This window comes from Eleutherodactylus coqui, chromosome 1, assembly GCF_035609145.1.
Source record: "Eleutherodactylus coqui strain aEleCoq1 chromosome 1, aEleCoq1.hap1, whole genome shotgun sequence".
NCBI lineage: Eukaryota > Metazoa > Chordata > Amphibia > Anura > Eleutherodactylidae > Eleutherodactylus > Eleutherodactylus coqui.
This window is the reverse complement of record NC_089837.1, coordinates 232942174-232965005: the sequence shown is the minus strand read 5'-3', so window position 1 is coordinate 232965005 and position 22832 is coordinate 232942174. Positions and strand designations below refer to the sequence as shown.

The window sequence follows — 22832 nt, the reverse complement described above, 5'->3', positions numbered from 1 at the left end:
TGACATCAGAGTGCAACCGGGCTCAGCGCGAGCAGAGGGGAAGCAGTGCTGACAGCAAGGAGGAGGTAAGTATATGGGTTAAGGGGGAACTATTATTACTGAGGGGGGTTAATATTACTGAGGGGGGTTAACATTTCTGAGGGGGGGTTATACTTCTGAGAGGGGGGTTAATATTTCTGAAGGGGGTTAATATTATGGAGGGGGGTTAATATTACTGAAGGGGGTTAATGTTACTGATGGGTTAATATTGCTATGGTGTTAATATTACTGACAGGGATAATATTATTACTGAGGGGGATTAGTATTACTATGGGGGGGTTAATATTGCTGAGGGAGATAAAATTACTATGGGCTTATTACTACTGAGGTGTTAATATTATTACTTTGGGGGTTGCTATTACTACTGGGGCCACTGTGGGGTACCCTGTTACTACTAGGGCCACTGTAGGGTACCCTATTACTACTGGGGCCACTGTGGGGGTCGCTATTACTACTAAGGCCACTGTGGGAGTCGCTATTACTACTGGGGCCACTGTGGGGTAGCCTGCTACTACTAGGGCCACTGTGGGGTACCCTGTTACTACTAAAATTGCGTATGCACACAGATTCGCTCTCAAGTTGCTAAGAGACCAGAAAATAAATGGTATAAAGAAAGCAGGAATTTGTGGGCAAACAATGCAGGATGGAGTCTGGGGAGTCACACCCTCATCCAGACTGTCTGCAACCTCCACTTTTGGGCTCTTCCTCCACAAGAATAAGGCTGGGTTCACACCGGGCAGAAATAATGCAGAATTCAGGGGGTTGGGCAAGTTTCTGATGTCATTCCTTGCTTGCTCCTGCGCAGACGATACGCTGTCCATATGTGTACAACCAAACGCATTGGTGACCTCGGGAGAAATTAGCGTGAATGGGTAATATTTCCAGCTATTAAGTATTGAGCTTAATTAGCTGTGAAATTGCCCATTCACACGATCAGGAGCTGCGTGGTCACCAATGCGTTTGGTTGTACACATATGGACAGCGTATCGTCTGCGCAGGAGCAAGCAAGGAATGACATCCTAAGCTCAATACTTAATAGCTGGAAATATTACCCATTCACGCTAATTTCTTCCGAGCGTTATGCGATACTATTAGAGCGTAAAAAGCACGCTCGTGGGAAAGAGCCCAAATTCTGTAAACACAAACGTCAGACCTCGTGCCCATCATATTGTGAGTAGGCACTACTTTAGACCTCAAAATGTGGTTTGCCACTCAGCTTCAAAGAGGTTAGTGATGTGTGGAGGAGGAATGCGCATAAAAATACCTATTAATTATTCATAAAGGGGTATGGTGCTCAGTATGACACTTTAATTATTGTTCTCTAGGAGCAATGCTACAATGGCTTCATAATAAAGGATTGAGGGCTCTTTCACACGAACGTAGGCATTTTTATGTTTTCCCGTCCGCGCTGTTTATTGGCATAATGGCCGTTTTTCCGTGATGACAGCGAGCATTTTCTCGCACATTCACATGACCGTGAGCGTCGTTTTAGGCGAAAAAATACGTTGAGCCCAGGAAAATGCTCGTTCTGCAAAATCCTTGGGATGCCTTCCGATGCCTATATAGAGGCACCTGTAAGCTTTTCACAGCGTTGGACGCTGCTTAAATGCCTCCCCCTCCCTTTCTTTGTCCAGCTCCCATAGGAGTCTATGGAAACCGCCGACGTATATGAGGAAAAAGATAGTTCTAGAACTATGTTTTTGCCCAGAGTACATGCGTTTACGCGTGTTTCAGTTGCCTATGTTCTATTTTTGACGGTTGAACATTTTTGCATGCCGTATATTCGCCCATATGAACGGATGCATTAGAAACCAATGGCTCAGATATTCGCGTGTATTGTCCGAGCGTAAAAACGTCAACGTTTATGTGCTCATGTGAATGACTATAGTAGAGCTCTATAGAAGTCTATAGGGAGCCTTAATAACATAGTAACTTCCAAGAGACTTTATACTCATATGGAAATCTTATCACAGCAGATAGTAGTATCGGGAGCAAAGATGTAACATATTGTATAGAAGCGAACAATCTTCTTACCTGAAGTCCTTCTATTGCTAGTCTCAGCATGCTTGGGGTCAACTTTGAGGCTTGTTTAAAAGTAAAGTTGCTCCAGTCTATAATCAGTACAAATCCATTCACCTGAAGTTCTGGATCTTCTATCATAGCTTCCAGAGACAGCAATATGGCACGCAGAATGTCTACAAGTGTGTATCTAAAAGAGAAGACATGTGTTTAAACAACATTCCAAGTATCCCTCACCATTCTCTCTTCTATAACCACTAGGATCTGACATAATTTTATTCATATAATTAAACAATCAGTAGGGACTAAATTTACACACTTTATTATGCTGGAAGGGTGGTACATAAAAGAGTCAGATATCATTGGAGCACTGGCACCAGACCCGTTGATATCCACTACTCAGGGTTGTCCCGGGCTGTCTAGCAGGCTGAAGGAGGCTCCCACAACACTGGTTGTTGCGGGTTCGGCAGAACCAATGAGAAGCAGTTATGCCAGTTTTCTATGTATTAAAAAAAAACAAAAAAAAAAACGATATATTCACCTCTTTTGATCCCCAAGCTACTAAAAACACTGAACTCTGTGATTGGCTGCAGCAGCCTGTAATATCCGGTGCACAGGCTGCTGCAGTATGTAAACATCAAGTCTCAGGGAAGACCAGAACAGGAGATGTGGGGAGCTGGGAAGGGTGACTATAAGCTTATTATATTCTGGAATCCGGGTATACAGGCAGGTAAAAACTATTAGGGATTGATCCAGGGATTAGTCTGATTGCCATTAGGGAGTCGGGAAGGAATTTTCCCCCAAATGGGCTAATTAGGTCTTGCCTCTTGGGGTTTTTTGCCTTTCTCTGGATCAACAACATAGGAGGGTAAAAAGGCTGAACTAGATGGACATTGTCTTCATTCCGCCTTACATACTATGTTACTATGTTACAATGTTACTATGGAATGGGGAAAATGTTTTTAACCCTTTCCAATCCAATTTGTATCCTGGTTTTTCTAGGGAACGTACTCTTTTTCTGCTGTTATACAACAGCGCTATACGCTGGCTAAAGCCAGTACTGCATGAGGTGACACATTGGATAAGCTCCGACAGCAGAGAGGCTGGCAATATACAGTAAGAGAACCTCGACGGACGTCTTCTAACACCGAAGCTGTACAGCCTTAAATCATAATGTCTTCAGAAGTCAGACAGTGGATTGGAAAGGGTTAACATAAAAATGTATCTGAGACAAATCCTTTAAGTAAAAAAAGAAGGAATAAAAATGTACTTATAAAGCATTTATACAGCTCTTATGTCAAGCAAAAAAGTAGGAATGTAGAGAAAATAAATAAAACTGAACAAATGAAAAAAAAAATTGTACTGCAAAGAGCATTTCACACATTGCTGTAGAAAGTACATACTGTACAGTAAGACCAACAGACTCGGTATGTAGGAAAGAATAAAGTACAGATGAGGTCAAATCAATATCATATACTGTAAGAAAATCTGCTGCAATGTGAAGCCAAGGGTGAACCATTATTTTAAGAAATAAGCATACTCATTGCACATCAGTTAAACACCTTGAATAAATATGTTTCTACATTTTGCTCCATCTCTATGCGCAAGAAACAAAACTGTCAAACTACAATAAAGAAATAGAAATGACTCAAACCATGATGAAGTCAAACATTTACTATACACTAAATGGTCAGTTTATTAGAGACAGCTGCCTGTTCATGAAGGGAGCTTCCATGCATAGAAATTAGAGATGAGCGAGCATACTCGCTAAGGGGAATTACTCGAGCGAGTATTGTCCTTAGCAAGTACCTGCCCGCTCAGAAGAAAAGATTCGGGTGCCGGCGCGGGTGAGCGGTGAGTTGTGGGAGTGAGCAGGGGGAGCAGGGGGGAGAGAAGGAGAGAGATCTCCCCTCCGTTCCCCCCCACTCTCCCCCGCAGCTCCCCGCCCCCCGTCGGCACCCGAATCTTTTCTTCCGAGCGGGCAGGTACTCGCTAAGTACAATGCTCGCTCGAGTCAAAGCATCAAAGCATCGCATGTTAAAGTCCCCCAGGGGGACTTCAAAGTAAAGTAAGAAAAAAGATCAATAAAGTTTTTTAAATTGTAAAAAAAAAAGTTATAAAAGTTTAAATCACCCCCCTTTTGCCATATCAATTATTAAAAAATCTAAATCATAAAATAAAAATATGTATTTGGTATCGTCGCGTCCGTAAACAACCGATCTATCAAAGTAGTGCATTATCTTTCCTACACAGTGAACATCGTCCGAAAAAAAAAATAAAGAATGCCAGAAATACACTTTTTTAGTTACCCTGTCTTCCAGAAAAAATGCAATAAAAAGCGATCAAAAAGTCGTATGTATTCCAAATTGATACTATCGCAAACTACAGATAATTCCGCAAAAATTGAGCCCTTGCACAACTACGTCGACAGAAAAAATAAAAAAGTTATTGCGCCCACAAAATGCCTGCAGAAAATAATTGAAAAAAATTAAATATATTTTTTTAAAAAATACAAGTACTACAGCAAAAAAAAAAACTATATAAGTTTGGTATCATAGTAATCATACTGACCCATAGAATAAAAATATCAGGTCGTTTTTATTGCAGTTTGTGCGCCGTAGAAGCAGGACGCACCGAAAGATGGTGGAATGTCGTTTTGTTTCCATTTCTCTCCGCTAAGAATTTTTTAAAAGTTTTTCAGTAAATTATATGGTACAATAAATAGTGCCATTGAAAAATACAACTCGTCCCGCAAAAAACAAGGCCTCATACAGTGACGTCGATGGATAAATAAAGGAGCTACGATTTTTTAAAAGGGAGTAGGAAAAAAGCAAAAAGCTCCGTCACTAAGGGGTTAATGAATTTAATTGACATTTGTTACTGATAGATACTTACTGTAATATACATCCTGTGGTATTTATACATATTAAGGTATGTGGGATATATCTGAATGGGGGTTTGGAAAGCTTGCTGAGATCCTCTCACTTGTAGGTTTCATTCCATTGTACCATCTAAGTCTAAATTGGAAGATGGAACAATACCTCTGCAGCACCACCTATTGGAAGGCAGTATTTCTGCAAGTCAATGTCAGACTTTTTAACAAGCCTTGTAACAATGATCAGAAATTGTAAGCCAAAGCCAGAATAACCATGCACAGCCAGCTGTTTCAGTTTTTTTGCCCCTCATCAGTGTGCAGTAGGTTTCTGGCTTGGCTAGTGAGGGGCCTAAAGATGTGGGTCAGGAAGGGTATCATCTCTTCTTAAGGAGAGCACTTAGAAGGTGTGTGAGGAGATTTGTAAGGCCATACAAGCTCCTCTGAGAAATATGCAAATGGAAAGATGGGAGTCATTGTTACAAGGTTTGTTAAAGAGAATGCCACCTTCTAATAAGTGGTGCTGCAGAGGCATTGTTCCATCTGCAATTTGCATATTTCCGAGAGGAGTGTAGATGTCCTTATAAGTCTCCTCACACCATCTAGGTGCTCTCTCTAAGGAGAAACTATACCCTTCCTGATCCATTCTACCATCTGTGTGATTGTTCTCAGCAAGAGAAACCAAGTAATCTTGTAGCTATGATACTTTTCAATGGCTAACAAAAATGCATGATGTTGTTGCGAGCTTTCGAACCTATGCAGTGTTCTTCCTCAGGTACAATGGAACCAATCTAAAGACGTATTTATATTAAAACGTATACACATGATCACATGAGAGATTACAGAGATGGTGAACTTAATTCACATTAGAAAAATACCAGAGACAGGATGAGAGGGCACAGACATTGTGATTAATAGAACTTAGACAAATACCAGGGAGGGATGACCATAACAGTAAATGTATATTTGTTCCATTATGCCTGAGGAAGAACCCTGAGTAGGTTTGAAAGCTTGCTGTAACATCATGTATTTTTGTTATCCATTAAAAGGTATCATATCTACAACATTACGTGGTTTCTCTTCCTGAGAACAATCACACTTTGTTCTACTGGCTAACACTGTACCAAACTTTTCTTATTGTACCATCTGTAATGATTCCTTATGCTAAATCTTATTCAAATATTCTCAAATGATAAACATGTGGAAAACTGGATGATGCACAAATCAAAGGATAGTGAGAAACACCACAAAAAAGACCATTGTTTATAAACTGAGAAAGCCTGCAATCGAATTGTGTTATTTTCCTTATATAACCATTGAAAACCGCAAGTTTCTTGAGGAATATCTTATTTTACAGCGCAGAAAATGTCTTTGTTGTGAACAGTTTTACCAGATTAAGTGATGTAATGCGAATGGTCAGCTATGAAACATGTAAATTTATGCTGTTTTATGAAAATATTAGGACTGCTCCTTTCCTAGCAATTTGAGATGTCAAATTGATGTCAATGACATGCTGCTCTTTTCAGAACTCTAAATATCCACTTGAATGGCTCACAATGCAAAACTCAAACATTCCTCAGTGGTTTTTCACATGCTGTTCAAAATAGTTGCTTGGCAGTCGTGTCTTAACATCACGGGTACAGTGCCCTTCGTTGAGAGTTGTGATGGTTTGAGGTGTGACGGATCAGCTTTCATACCGCATAGTGCTCTTGAAAAAATCAAAGCTGCTCTGGGATTCGGTGCTTTTAGACAGTTTTTATAGTGAACCATACGCAAAACATACAATGTGGACTGTTTCTGCTGCGGAAATGCCAGAAATGTGAAAAACGCTGTGGACAAATCCGTATGTCTGTTTATGTTGTGGAAACTACGCAGAAATGCAGCAGACTTTTGCCATAGAGATCGATGGAAAACATAAAATCCGCACCAAAATCCATCAGTGCGGATTTTGACATGGTTTTTTATCCAGATCCATAAAAGATTTTATCCTTTCAATGTGGATTTTGACGGTTTTCCTGCAGATTTTGGTCCGGATTTTCATTGTGGAAAATCCGCTCCATTCTGCGCTTCGTGGCAGAGTGCTTTCAGATGAGTGGAATATATACACTATATGCACTGAAAAACATGGACAATTCAGCACCAAAATCCACATGTAGATATGCAGGTATTGGAGCAGAATTCTGCATCTGCATCTGATTTCAATGGGTTAATTCTCATTTTCGTTTGTGTGTGCATGTAAAAAAATGCAGTATCCTCTATTTTAGTGCGAATTTGTACACCAAAGGCTTGATAGGAGTCCATAGGGTGTGTGCAACTGGTACCTGTGTAATTGTGCATTACACAGCGCAATTGTGCAGGCCAAGGAATACATCTGGAACTAACTAGGCTACATAGCCTTTGAAATTATGGCACGGGTTTGTCCTGCGCCCATGTGAAGTGCCCCCGTCAGTGCAAAAAGTACAGCAAAATGCGCAAAAACACAAGTAAAAGCACGATTTTCACAGCGCAAATATGTTTTGCTAATACATGCATTTTGGCACAAGCGTCCATGTGATGCCCTAAGCTGCGTCTTTTAATGTATCTTGCACAAATATTCCACTCCTCTGAAAGCACTCCAAGAAGGCATTCACATGGGCGAGAACAAGTCGTACCTGACATTCTCTAACATGACTTGCATCACTCAGCATGCGGACACGCTGCTGTGTGCGGTGCAATGTGTGGGAGGCCGCACAGCTGCATATTCTATTCTCGTGTGAGACTCGCATGAGAACAGAACAAGCTGCAATTGTTCTATCTTGCAGTATCGCTGCAAGAAAAAAATCACCCATGTAAATACTCCCATTGCAAATAATAGCTCATGTCCACGGGCGGGTTGGATTCTGCATTTGGGAGCCCGCAGCGGAATCTGACCCTGCCCGTGGCAGAGGACCCTGCTTACCCGTCGGGTCTTCTTTCTTCTGTATTGCCGATGTGTGCGGAAGCACCAGCCGGCGCACATGCGCAGTAGAGTTTTGGGTTTTTATTAAACTCCTGCTTTCCCACAGACTTCAATGGAAGCCATCCATGCGGGAACCGCACTGAAATGGAGCATGCTGCCATTTGATTTCCACACCCAAAGATCCGCAAATCAAATCCACATGCTTTAATTCAGTTGCAGACGTTCATCTTTCCACAATTCAAATCCGCCCGTGGACATTGGACCAAGGGGGTTGTGTTTTTTAGCAAGTTTTGTACATCTTGTAATGCACAAAACACGATTTTCTCGCTTGTTAACCCTTTAGTGACCAAGCCTGTTTGCGCCTTAAAGGGGTTGTCTCACGCCGAAACGTTTTTTTTTTTATTCAATAGGCCCCCCGTTCGGCGCGAGACAAACCCAAGGGATGGGTTAAAAAGAAAAAAAGTTTATTACTTACCCGAATCCCCGCTCTGCATCTTCTTCTTTCTTCCTTTACCAAGATGGCCGCCGGGATCTTCACCCACGATGCACCGCGGGTCTTCTCCCATGGTGCACCGTGGGCTCTGTGCGGTCCATTGCCGATTCCAGCCTCCTGATTGGCTGGAATCGGCACACGTGACGGGGCGGAGCTACGAGGACCAGCTCTCCGGCACGAGCGGCCCCATTCACCAGGGAGAAGACCGGACTGCGCAAGCGCGTCTAAAAACGCCAGAAGACAGCGAATTTAGACGGATCCATGGCGACGGGGACGCTAGCAACGGAGCAGGTAAGTGAATAACTTCTGTATGGCTCATAATTAATGCACGATGTATATTACAAACTGCATTAATATGGCCATACAGAAGTGCTGAACCCCACTTGATTTCACGAGACAACCCCTTTAATGACCAGGCCAAATTTTGCAAATCTGACGCGTGTCACTTTAGCATGGAAATACACCAGAAAGGTTTTGCATATCCAAGCGATTCTGACAATGTTTTTTTGCCACATGTTGTACTTCATCTAGGCGGAAAAAAAAGACCGATTTTCATTTTTTTGGCAATTTTGTCAATTTAAAAACTGTTTTTTTGTACAGTGTACATAGGAATGAAGACGTTCACCCCAAAATGGATACCTCCATTTGTCCCGTGTTCAGAAACATACCCATTGTGGCCCTAATCTACTTACAGGACACATGGCAAGGCCTGTAATGGAGGGAATGCCCGTTGGATTTCAGGGCAGAACTGAATAAATTCCAGGCCCCATTGCCCACTTATACGGAAAAAAATTTGACTTCCTAAAAATAATCCCCCCCACCCCCCATTTTTTGGCATTCCCTAAATATTAGATAAAGGTAATAATGTAAACTGTGTTTTATGTCTGAAGACAGGGGTAATTACGGAGGCTGCTTGGGATGGGCACATGTCGCAAGAAAACCGGGTGTCCCCCCTCCTCTCATGTATTTTGGGGGGTATTTTGTGACCTCAGCGGCGGGGATGGGGTGTAAAAAGTGGCGCTCTGTGAGGCTTTGTAATTTTGCTGCGGTGCAGCGGTCTCACACAGAAGGCGCTCAAGAAGGTGCTCCTGGAACTGCATGAAGGCAAGCTTTCCCGGGGCTTCTTGTAAATTACGTATTACAGGTAGCGGTCTAAATAACGCCGGGCTCACACGGCCGTATGCAGAATCCGCTTGCGGAGGCCTGCAGCGGATCCCAGCTGTGAGCCCGGCTGTGGCCCTGCGTACGGCCGCGTAATGTACTGCGCATAACAGCCTACTCACACAGGCAGTCATGCGCAGTACTTTTTTTTTTGTTTGCATTTCCCGCGCCGTCGCTTAGAGATGACCCGGGTACCCGCAGCCCGTACACAATGTATTTGCATATGGGCTCTAGGTCGCAGATATTCGCGGTAAAATATAGCATGCTGTGTTCTGTTTCTGCGAGTGGATTACGTAATTCTGACCCGCTAATTGGGGGGACTTGTGTAATCCAATGTATGCGATTGATTCGTGGATTACCGCTGATCAAGCGCATGCAGAACCTGTAATTCCTCTCCGGTCATGTGTGACCGGCCTAATGTTATATCGCTACTTTATCACGTGACCGGGGACCGCTCAATGAGGCCACCGGTCACTGCTCCAAGCACTCAGCGACCGTTGGTCGCTGAGAGCAAGGAGATTTAAAATTTCCTGGGCTCCCCGGCTCCTGCGAATGTGTCCGGCATCTTGCCGGCGAGCGCATGCGCAGCAGCCGGAAGGGTCCATGGAGGATAATCGCATCTGGATTCAAATGCGGAAGCCTCTGAGAAGATGTTTCATCTCCCCCCACCGATCGCATCGGTGAGGGGAGATGAAACTGCCACTTTTTAAAGAACTTTTACGTGATCGCCATTATGCATTGGATAACGGCGATCACGTGACCTGTAACCGCATACCGCGGCTCCCCGTGACATCTCCAGGCTCTTGGCTACCTTTGGTAGCCAGCAGCAGGGAGATTTTCCATTTCTTGGGCAATATTTCACTTTTGCGCATGTGTCCGCCATCATGCTGATGGGCGCATGCGCTGAAGCTGGGGTAAGGTCCGCGCATCAACATCCTATCAGGGAACAAATCCGGGACCTTGGGTATGTAATTTCATCCATGAAACTTTAACTTTTTTTTTTTTTTTTAACTTGTAACCTTTTTTTTTTTTACTTTTTAACTTTATATGATCACCGGTTTCCGATGGATAACGGTGATCATATGACTGGAAACTGCATACAGCGGTCCCCAGTCATATCTCCCTGCACTCAGCTATCTGTGACAGCCGGGTGCAGGGAGATTTTGAATTTGCCGGGCTCGCCGGCCTTCTGCGCATGCGCACCACATCGGCGCATGCGCAGAAGCCAGCGGGGGTCCCGACACCGGCCGGAGGACATCGGCGGACCTGAGGTGAGTATTTTCACCTCCCCTCATGGATTCGATCCATGAGGGGAGGTGAAACTTTTCTTTTTTTACACTTTTTTTCACTTTTCCGCGATCGTCGTTATCCATTGGATAACGACGATCGCGGTACCGGGGACCATCCATTGGATAGCGCCGATCGCAATGCCGGGGGGGGGGGGGGGGTCCGAACAGCCCGGGATGAAAGCTCCATGCTGTCAGCTACCTGCGGACACCGACAGCATGGAGCTGTCACGTCCACAGCCCGAGGGGCTTTATTCTCTGCAGGACACATGTTTTTATGTCCTCAGAGAATAAAGCCCACTTCGGGAGGACGTAAAAACACTATGGGCTGGTCGTTAACGGGTTAAATGCACTTTTAGGCCTTTTTCACACAGGGAGTTATGTGCGCAAAATTTACGCACATAAAAAGCTTGCAGCTATTAGAACCAATGGTTTCCTATGGGAATGGTCAAATGAAGGAATTTTAGACGTGTAAAAAACATCTGAACGTTCCCATAGGAAACCATTGTTTCTAATAGCGGCAAGTTTTTTTACACACGTCATTGCTCGCATCGATTCCCATGTGAAAGAGGCCTCGTGTGAGATTTGTGCATTGTGAGACGCACAAATCCTGCACGAATATGAACCCCTATTCTTTTGAATGGGGTCATACACATAAGCGATTTGTTCCACCATCGCACTGGTAATAAATCGTGGCATGTCCTATGTTTGTGTGTGTTCTCGCTTTGCATTACCATTGTGTTCAATGGGGCCAGCATGCGATGCAAGTAGAGATGAGTGAATATACTCGTTTCGAGTAATTACTCGATCGAGCACCGTGATTTTCGAGTACTTCCGTACTCGGGTGAAAAGATTCGGGGGGCACTGAGGGGAGGCGTGGCGGAGCGGGGTGTAGCAGCGGGGAACAGTGGGGAGACCTCTCTCTCTCCCTCTCCCCCCCCCCACTCCCCGCTGCAACCCCCCACTCATCCGCAGCGCCCCCGAATCTTTTCACCCGAGTACGGAAGTACTCGAAAATCGTGGCGCTCGGGCGAAAAAGGGGCGTGGCCAAGTAGGTTCGCTCATCTCTAGATGCGATATCTCCCCATTAAAAACAACGGAAGAAAATCCACAATCTGGACAGTTTTGAGAGAAAAACTGCAGGGAAAATGCTTGTTGGTGAGCATGATATTGGACAGTTTCACAGCCCAATATCACATTTGTCCGTGTGAAGTTAGCCTCAGGGCTTAAACAGGTGGTCGTATAATGGGACAAAACAAAACCACTGATTTCAATGGTCTCACTTTCACTATTGGGATTCTCGCACCTAGTATAGTTTTTCTATGAGCGAGGAAGATAGGACAGGACCTATCTTACCATTTTATTTTCCCTTTGAAAAGATAGGGAGTATATTGAGCTCCCCTGACACAGCTGTGACAGCTATGGCAGGGGATTCCTTCATCCTTGTGGGGTTCCTCTGCCACAGCAGTGGCAGAGGTCGGCGATGCTATCCCACTGCTTTCAATGGGGCCAGCGCTGCTGCCACCCCATTGAAAGCAATAGGTTGCAGGCAAACCCCGCAGCGATGATTTTCAGAGAAGGGCTTTAAATATAAGCCCGTCCTTAAAAATCATGCCTAACTGTAAAAAAAAAGTTTAAAAAATGTACTCACCTAGAACAGCCTTCTTAATGACAGCTGGGCACTGCCTCTGATTGGTCAGAGCGCTGAGCCAATCTGAGGCAGCACTTTCTGTAGGCGGGAATTTTTCAATACCCGGACTCCAGAAGACGACTGCCAGGGCTAGAGAGAAGAGCTGGATGGCTCTTCTAGGTGAGTACATTTTTTTTTTTTACAGCTAGGCATGATTTTCAAGGTAGGGCTTATATCATAAAAATACATACAGGGCAGGGATTTCTCTTAGAGTGATTTTAATTGAAAACGCTTATCAATTATGTAATGGTTTTATAAACAGGATCAAAAGGGATGAGTTTGGCATCCATTTGCATTGATTAGTAAAGGCTCATTTACACCAGCCGATGATTGCTAAAAAAATTCACTAATCGGCGATCATTTTAGCAATAATTGTCGCATCTAAACGCGCACCCAATTTGCGCCCATCGTGCTCTGCTAGCTGATCGATGAATTCAGTCCAAACTAAAAATCATCCTTCAGCCTTGTTAGCAGTTGGGGAGTGCTGATAGCATTGTTTCCCCTTGGAGAACAAAGGATCTGAGCGCAGATAATAGCCCTGCATTCAGTGAAGGCTTCATTTTCACACTTAATTGCTCTTAAATAGCTGAGTAGCTACTTAATAGTTTATGCAAAATGATCACTCGAAGCTGTCACTTAAACTGTCGTTTGAGCGATCTTTGAGCGATTATCTGCTTGTGTGAATGGGCCTTAAGTCTTTATATTTGTGACTCCATAATGGGATTTGAGAAAAGAATCTTTGCCTCCACTTATGAACTCTGGTGCAGTGGCCTTCTGGTGTGACAGGTGGCTGGTATATGAGATGGCACAGCAGTGACAGATGGGGGCAGCACATTTTTATCAAAAGCAACTTAATAATGAATCCAAAATACTGGATCACCACATAGGAGGGTGTGTACTTCTTGAATATTACTGCATTAACTCATAAAATAATATTACAACATAGGTGATCTATAGGAATGGCATGGCACTTTGACACTCACTAATAAAAAAAATCATGAATGTAACTACCCATCATTATTCCTCACAGGTCCGCATCCAATCATTGTGGTCTACAGCACCGTTGGTGCAAGCGTCTGTACATTATACAGAAGGTTACTCCCATCTACCATAATCATCACTAGTGCCTAGCGCCATGATCAAGTGCCTCACTGTCCCATCACAACCACGTTCCCCATCATTTGGTACATCCCTGGTATAACATAACTTCACAAACATTGTGAACAACACAAATGTCACATCAGGGCCAAAGTGTCACATCAGCATGCCGTCACAGTCCATACAGTGTGCACATTAGTATGTTGGGGGCGCTACAGTTTGCTGTTAAGAGGGTCAAATTGATTGTCTCTGGGCTGCTTAATGCTAGTAAAGCAGATCCACACCACATTTGGTCTTTCTGGTCTCAGTTCTGAACAGTTGCCTCTGCAGTTTGGGACCAGAGCATAGTGGCACCCATCCTCGTCACGCCAGGAAAGGGTGCCCACTGGTTTTGTAGTCTCTCTCTTTCTGGCTCTGGGCATCAGGTAGCACAGGTCTTTCATCCCCTCCAAGGGCCAGAACATCTCATTCTGTCAGTCCCAGACAGCACAGCCCTGCCTGTGGCCTCCAGTCGATGCTCACTGGCTAGGCTCACCATGGAGACCCAGGTAGGCAACGGCCTCCTCCACTTTCTCTCTGCTGCTTCTCACACTCAACTCTGCTACATGACTAGTGACTGTGACACAGCTAAATACTTTTTATAGGCCAGGCAGGGCTCTAAGTAGCTTCTAGGATCTTTGGAGTGGGCGGGCTTTGTTATCTGTCACAGCTAAGGGGCTGTCCTCAAGGTCCAGACGTTACAGTTTGGATGGAAGCTCTACTTCCTAAATCTCACCAGTGCTTCTGTGTGCTCTGTAGATGGCACCCTGGCTACTTTCACTCCTTCCCACTCTGGCAGTGTCACTAGAATGGTGGTCTTTAACACAGATATGCCAGCACTATACATCCTGGTGCCTCTTCGTCCCCCCTCCCAGCCAGGCCTGGACCAGAGGGGGTGGAGCTTAACCATGCAGCTTCCGAGCCGCTTTTGACAGCAGCTGATCTTCTGAGTCCTGTAGGAGGGAAGGGGGCCACCACTCAGTCCCCTTACACTCGGATGCTTGATTGAATTTTGGAGTGGTGGTGGAGTTCTTGGCCACTTGTGCTTAGCTGAATTCCACTAATGGTCCTGGAGAATCTTCTCTAATATGTATGTGGCCATATGTGGACAAAAATATGGAAACACCAAAGACCAAAGCTGTAGTCTTCTTTTTAATCCAATTCTACACAATGATCACCTGTCTCTGTCATTCAACACACATTTCCATCCACGCTGGTGTTTGTTTGATACGTTTTTTTCAGTCTTACTGTAAGCAGTCATAATCTTGGATATTGAACCGTGTGATACAGCAAAAACTTCCACTATCTTTGTTACAGGCCCCAGCAATTTGACCGCTTTGGAATTCCATTACCTCTGCCGTGATTCACCCACAACCGCGCAGAACGCTGTCTTGAAAGCACATGCATGGGTCCCGGACCATTATGAGGAATCTGAATGGGATTTTAATCATTAGCACTGAGCTGCCCTTTTGATACAGTTAAAACATACTGATAGTATTGTGAAATATGATTAATAATCCCATGTAGTTTAAGGCATGCATTTCGTGCGTAGTTTCCATATTTTTGTCCACCCTCTGTATGTAAATATACAGATGTGTCCACCCTTACCTTTTGGCTAAGGTCTCCAATTTCTCATCAAATTTCTCATCAAACCCTTTATAATTATCTGGATTTCTGTGCTGATTACTAATAAGATGTGGTCAGTTTGTTTAATAAAATGTGGTCAGTTTGTTATCTGAGTCACAATTACAGACAAACACAATCTAACTAAACTAATAACACATGAACAGTTGTATTGTTCATCTCAGAAGCATACCTAAAGGGTCAAAGGCCCCGGTGAAAACTTTAGCTCGGGCCCCCCACATCTGTACCTGTACCCATACCTAAACCGTACCACATACAGCTGCAAATGGAATTTACATACATGATCTAGCCGCTTGGCATAAGCTTTCCAAATATGACTTATTTCCTGGACCACATAAAAATTTGTATGCAGCCCCTTAGGCTAATTTCACACTGACGAGTGCGATATCGGGCCATGAATCACAGCCAGATATATGGCTCACCAATATGCAAATTTGCCGCGGATATTGTATCAAAAACATCTTGCATCACTCCGGGGAAGTAGCAATCCTCTGCTGCGGCTGACAGCCAGCAGAGGAACAAAGAATTTTTCCCATTGTTTTTAATGGGGAAACCTCACATTGCACTGCATGCACCTAGCATGTGATACTATGCTTCCGCTGCCCCATTGAGATCAATGGGAGATGCGATAAAAGGGTACACCCAAACATAGGGCTGCAGAGACATCATATCTCCTGTATATAGTTAGATATGTATAGCTGGAATAAGTTATACATCTCCTGTATATTTTCCAGCAGGATAGTGCTCAACTGCATACACAAGGGCGTCACAGGAATGTCTCCACAACATTGCCACGCTAACGTGGCTGAGCGATCACCAGATTAATATATGGGACCACCTGAAATGCCAACTTCGACAGCCAACAAGTTTGGACGATTTTGAGGGGCGGGTTGGGGGTGGGTTAGGGACGTTGCCAGCAGCAGGTTTCAGTTTGAACATGTGAAACTTACCACCGTCACCGATCATTCCTCCCCCTCCTCTTTGGTAAAGGCAGTGGATGGATGAAACACCAGAGAGGTACATGTATGGGACAGTATTCCTGTGTGTGCGTGTATAAGCCTGCCTATGTGTATATACTCAATGTGGTAAACTGTGTTCTTTGTATACACTATATATGTGTATATATATTCTATGTATACACTGTATATGTGCCTGTATATGTGTGTATATATACTGTATGTGTACAGTGCTTGTACACACTGTATATGTGTGTGTATATACTGTATGTGTACCGTGTTCTGTGTATACACTGTATATGTGCCTGTATGTGTGTATATATACTGTATGTGTACAGTGCCTGTACACACTGTATATGTGCCTGTATATGTTTGTGTATATACTGTATGTGTACAGTATTTTGTGTATACAGTATATATGTGCCTGTACATGTGTGTATGTCTATAGGGCTAACAACACTGTCTTCTGCACCAGTCATGCTTATGATGCTCTGAGTTCAGCTCTGGAGACCCGCGGTCAGGTTGGGACGCATTTTGAAACTCTGTACAAAAAACAGATGGCGCCGACGACAGTGTGTTTATTCTCTGCCAGAAGTTCATTCTGGTGTGTACCGGAACAGTGGCAGCACCCGTGACAAACATTTTTCCTGTTCTACAATCTATTGGGCATCCCTTTCCTAGAGGTGTCCAGAAGAGGCCCAGCACTGCCCTGACCTTGGCTGCGTGCATCCCTCACTCCTGGAGGAGGCCCACGCTAAAATTTTGCACCCAGGCCCCTGAGCCTTTAGTTACGCCCCTGCCTCCATGCCCAATTGTATCACATCTTGAATCCAAGCTAGAGGCAGTACAACAGGGTACTAGAGCCTCCATGTCCACTCATATCACATCTTGTATCCAAGCTAGGGACAGTACAACAGGATACTAGAGCCCCCATGCACAACTGTATCACATCTTGTATCCAAGCTAGAGGCGGTACAACAGGGTACTAGAGCCTCCATGCCTGCCCGTATGACAACTTGTATCCAAGCTGGAGGTGGTACAACCGGGTACTAGAGCCTCCATGCCCAGCTGTATGACAACTTGTATCCAAGCTGGAGGCAGTACAACAGGGTACTAGAGCATCCATGCCCGCCTGTATGACAACTTGTATCCAAGCTGGAGGCGGTACAACAGGGTACTAGAGCCTCTCTACAAGGGGTCAGTTCTCCACAATGAATACTCCTTTTGCCCTGATATTGTAATTACTTACTTCTATCGATGTTACAATCACACAAAAGTTTCATCCAATTCCAACAATTCCTTTTAGGGAAGGAATTTTTTTGCAATGAATATTTATACAGAGGGTTTTTTTTATCATTCCTAACTAGTCTCATTTTTTTTTCTGACATACATAACCCCAAATTTGATAACCTCTCTGGGTATTGTAGTCCACCCATTCTGTTTATTACTTTAGTTGCCCGCCTTTGTACCTGCTCAAGCTCTGATATCTCCTTTCTGACTACTGCTGTCCAAAACTCTTCCCATTATCCTCTGCATGGTTCCAGTGTGTGTAGGACTCTGCTATGGATTGTGTTGGTGTGATTTACATTACTAAATCGATACGATCTCCACTATGCGAACATAAGAAGCTTACAATAATGGTTGTAAATATTTAAAGAACTGTCAAGCCAAGGTTTTGGCTTGAACTGTTCATCGTCCACGGCTTGGTTTGCCACGTTTTGGGGACATAGGAACGTGCGGTAATATCTTGTATCTCTGGTATCTCTACAGATTGGATCTACTACAGAGATAGATAACAGTCACTGAGCTGTAGACCACTATATACCTGCGTGTAGCAAGGCTGAGTGTGTATAGCTACGTGTAGCAGGGCAGAGTGTGTATAGCTATGTGTAGTACAGCTGAGTGTGTGTACCTGCATGTAGAAGAACTGCGTGTGTGTACCTGCATGTAGCAGAACTGAGTGTGTATATCTGCATGTAGTAGAGCTGAGTCTGTGTAGCAGAGCTGAGTGTGTGCAGCAGCATGTAGCAGTACTGAGTGTGTGTACCAGCTTGTAGTAGTGCTGAGTCTGTGTAGCAGCATGTAACTGAGTTGAGTGTGTGCACAAGCGTGTAGCAGAGCTCAGTGTGTGTAGCAGCATGTAGCAGAGCTGGGTGTGTGTATAGGAGGTAATCTGTAGTAAAACCACACCTCTCTGAATATTAGCCATGGGGACGGGGGGGACTTTTTTTCTCACAACATAAACGTAGGACAGTCAGCCTAGGACAGTTATGTGACCACCACACCTGAAACAGCAGCTGTGACTCAGGAACCGGACAAGCAGACGGATGTAGTGTGAGGATAGCAGGGAGCACAGATACCAGGAGCAGGAGGATGATGACATCATCACCCGGCTCTGATCCATACACTGCGTCGGCCTCCCTCTCTCTCCTCCTTCCTTCTTCCTTGTCTCTCCTCCTCCCACAGAAGGTGGCAGTCAGTGCTACTGGATGGTAATGCACTCAATGTGCATTCTATATATGGCAGGGGCCTATGGGGCCCCTTAGCACAGGGACCAGGTCACAACTGCGACCCCTGACAGTATGCCTATGCTTGATGCATTTATATATTTTATTGAGTTCATTCAGTAAGCATACACAGTGTAGGGAGAAAGGTAAGTGAATGTGTGTTAATGATGTCTCCAAAAGCTAATTAGCAAAGGGTATTTCAATTAGGAGATAAGATTGGAAGTGTGCATTTCATAGGTGCTTTGTCTGCTAAATAAGGGCACATAAAGCCTGGTTACTAATGAATCTGTTCTTCCCTAGAAAGACTGGTCAATGTGAACCCTACCAAGATGCAAACAACTCAGAACATCTCAGAAGGCATATAACAGAGACACAGGAAACTACCAAGCCTTCAAAACCAGTGCTTACGACCTAAGTGTATATCAATCCATGATTAGACAAACTGCAGTATATACAAATGGAGAAAATCACTATTCTTCCTAGGAGTGGACATCCTTTTAAGTTGACTACAAGAGCACACCTGGCAATCCTGAAAATGGTGAGAAAGAAGCCAATGGTATTAGCAATAGACCAACAGAAGACTGTAGAAACTGCAAAACCCTCTGTTCACGTGCCCACTACTAGAAAAACCCTGAACAAGAATAGTGTTTATGAAAGGGCACCAGGAAGGAAGCTACTGCTGTCCAAAATAAACCATTGCAGCCCATCTAAGTTTGCCTGACACCACTTGGATGTTCCACAATGCTTCTGGGAAAATGCTGGGTGATACAACAAGACAATGGCGCACAGCTTACAATCAACAAAGGAATGATTGAAAATAAAGAAGAGCCCAAACCTTAACCCCTTAACGCCACATGGTGTAACTATATGTCCTGGATGAGGGGTACTTAACACAAGAGGACGTACACTTACACCCTGTGGATAGCACAAGATCAGAAGAGATCCTGCACTATCTGGCAGTGGGATAGCTGACCTCCCACTGCAACAGTGGGCGTGCATAAGGACAGCGACCCCTGCTTTTATTATTGGCCAGCACTCGATGAATGGCTATGATTGGTTCAATCACAGCTATTCATCAAGTCCTGGCTGTGATTGGCTAAACTTCAGCCAATCACAGTCAGGGCTTCCAGAAGGTGGGGATTTTTCAATCCCCGGCCAAAACAGAAGAAGATGATCAGTTCTGGAACCTGGGGAGAAGATACGGACAGGCTGACAGTGCGTCTAAGGTGATGTATGTGTATTTTTTTCTCTTCTTCAGCTACAGCTTATTTTCAGGGTAGGGCTTATATTTCAAGCCTCCCCCGAAAATCCTTGTATGTGATGCTACCAAGTTGCGCGTCTTTGTAGCGTCAGATTTTCTTGCGGTGATGCCATTTCACCCGTATGAACAAGGTCGAATGCTGCATTATTAATGCTATTTAAAAAAAAACAATGACAGAATTAATGTGTTTTCTCTGCCTGCTATCATAAGAATATTAATAAAAGTTTTACAATATAACAACTGCCATAACAACTACAGTTTGCCATGCCAAAAACAAGCCCTCACGGCCATGTTGAGGGAAAATTTAAAAAGTTATGGCTTTTGAAAAGTGGAGATGAAAATCTTCCAAAAATCGTTGCATCCCTATGCCTGAAATAGGCGGTGTCTTTAAGGGGTTAAAGAAGAACTCTGCATTTTAACTGTCCTTCCATTTATTAGTGTCATAATGTAGCATTCAGGCCTGGGTAGTGTCACAGATTTTGTGTGATTAGCGTTGTCAGTGACGGGGAGCTATGGACAGCTTGGAGTGGAGCTGACTCCTCTTCAGTAAAGCAATCCCCCGCTCTACACAATACATTATGACACTTGGAAGGGAAGGGATGATAAAGAGCAACTAGTTTCTATATACAGATGCAGCAGCGTTACCTGAAGAAGGCTGTGTACACAAGAAATATTGGAAATATTCATGAACTGAAAGTCATTTGCATTGAGGAATGGTCCAAAATTCCTTCTCCATGTTGTGAAAATCTTATTTTCAGCTACAGAAAGGGCTAAATGCAGGCGATTGCTGCTAGTGGGGATCTACAGGTTATTAAATTCAAGGGTTTGCTTACCTTTTCTCTCTGCCCTGTGTTTACTTAGTTGGCTCAGTAAGTCTGCTCTCACACAGCCATTTTTTAACCGAGCTTTCAAACGCCGCGCTAACCATGATACAACTCTCCCATTGATTTCAATGCGGCTTCGCAGGCCGAGTGCTGTCTGCTCAATTTTCGCACGTTTAGCTCTTTTTAACGCACCTCATCATGCATCCCAATGAAAACGCTGTGCAAAATCGTAGTAAAACGCTGTGGTTTCACATGTGTGAGAGCAGCCCTAGAGCTCCTTCCCGTAGGCATTATTACGTGCACCCGCCAGCGCTGTAAAAACGTGTGAATGGGCACACAAATCTAATGATTGTGGGCCCGTTCAGACGGCACAGGCCTGGCGCATATACGTTGGGCAAGGCGAAACAGTTAAGCTCTGTTAAGCTGTTTTCCCCTTTCTCTCCCCCTTGACGGCTCTCTGCCTCCCTCCTCCCTCCGGCTGTTTGCAATGGGAGGGGGCGGGATGGGGCATAGCTAAGCCATGCCTCTGTCCCGCCCCTCCCATTGCAAACAGCCAGAGAGGAGGAGAGAAGAGGGAGGGAGTTTAGCAGTCACACTGCTAAACTCCCTCCCACCTCCCTTCTCCGACCACTGTCATAGGCTCCCATAGCAGTCTATGGCAGCAGCCGTATTTCGGCCCGGAAAGATAGTTCCAGTACTATCTTTCCTGTCCGGCGTAAAAGTGCCCTGCGCTATATTGGCCGGCCGGGCACTTTTACGCCACGGGAATATGCCTGTGTGATCTGGTGCATTGGAATCCAATGCATCAGATGGTAGCGTATATCGTCCGGCTGTGAAAACAGTGGCCGATATATGCTCGTGTGAATAAACCCTTAAAGACATGAACAGTACAACTGCTTGCATGTTATTAGTTTAATTAGATTGTGTCTATAATTTTTTTTTGTCTGTAATTGTGATGTTAGATAACATTCGAACCACATTTTATTAGCAAGTGCAGGAATCAGCGTATCTCCAAAGGGTTCACTTACTTTTTCTAATAGCTGCAAGATATGAAATATATAATGTAATTAGATGAAAACAGCAAAATAAGGGTGAATCAGTAATTGTAAAACCTGTAAAACAAAAAGCACACCACTACTCTGTCCATAAGGCACATTGTGTCATTGTAATCCTTGGCAGCAGTCCCAATTTATGGGAGGGAGATTTCTCCACATGGTGCACAAGGGAGATGATGATTGGTAGAGAAGCTTGTTAGTTATTCAGTTACATCACTGCACATGTTAGAAACATTGCAGAAATGTCTGCAATGTGGCTATAATGGAAGGAGTCTAATTGCAAGCAGAGCTGTAAAAGATGAAGAGGCTATGGAATCCATCAAGAGGCACCTATCGTACCTTAGAGATCCTGATGGAAAGATGATGATTGCAAAAGAGAAAGTATTGTTTTTTTTTGTTTTTCTTTTGATAGAGGTATTTGAGGGCAGATGTTAGGAGAAATGCTACAGACACTGGCCATATAGAGATGCTGCATCAGAAGACTGACACTAGACAGGTCAGATAATATAGAAGGAAGCACACTAGGGCAAATTTACTAGAAAATTGTACCAGAAAAATGTATTGCATGTTTTATGTCACATTTACTATGTGTTTTTTTTTTACACTTTTGGATCCTTTTTTTGACTTAACAAAAAAAAGGCATGGCCAAAATTGCACAAAAAATTGTGGCAAATTGTGCCAAAAGTTTGACACAATTTTTGGCATAAACTAAGCCAACTAATAGGAGGCATAAATTCAAACTACACAGTCTTAAAATGTGACAGATTTACCATCTAGCTGTGAAGAATCTGCAGTATTTTTAGCCTTTTAGACAGTATTAGTAAATGTGCCCCACTGTGTGCTCACCCACACACCAGCTAAGTACAAGATGAGTAACACTGGCTGGATCAACCAGTAAGAAAAGCGGGTGCAGTAGATCTACCTGTTGGCTGCCAAGAACCATAAACTTG

General features: G+C 44.0%; 1 protein-coding gene across 1 annotated transcript in view; it reads right to left on the bottom strand.

The window, feature by feature from the left end:
* The window catches only part of CLVS2 (clavesin 2), a 62827-nt gene that overhangs the window by 25678 nt on the left and 14317 nt on the right, over positions 1 to 22832 (bottom strand). The window contains exon 2 of the mRNA XM_066591188.1: positions 2074 to 2248. Within this exon, the coding sequence (XP_066447285.1) occupies positions 2074 to 2248 (175 nt within the window). The remainder of the gene's footprint in view (positions 1 to 2073; positions 2249 to 22832) is intronic.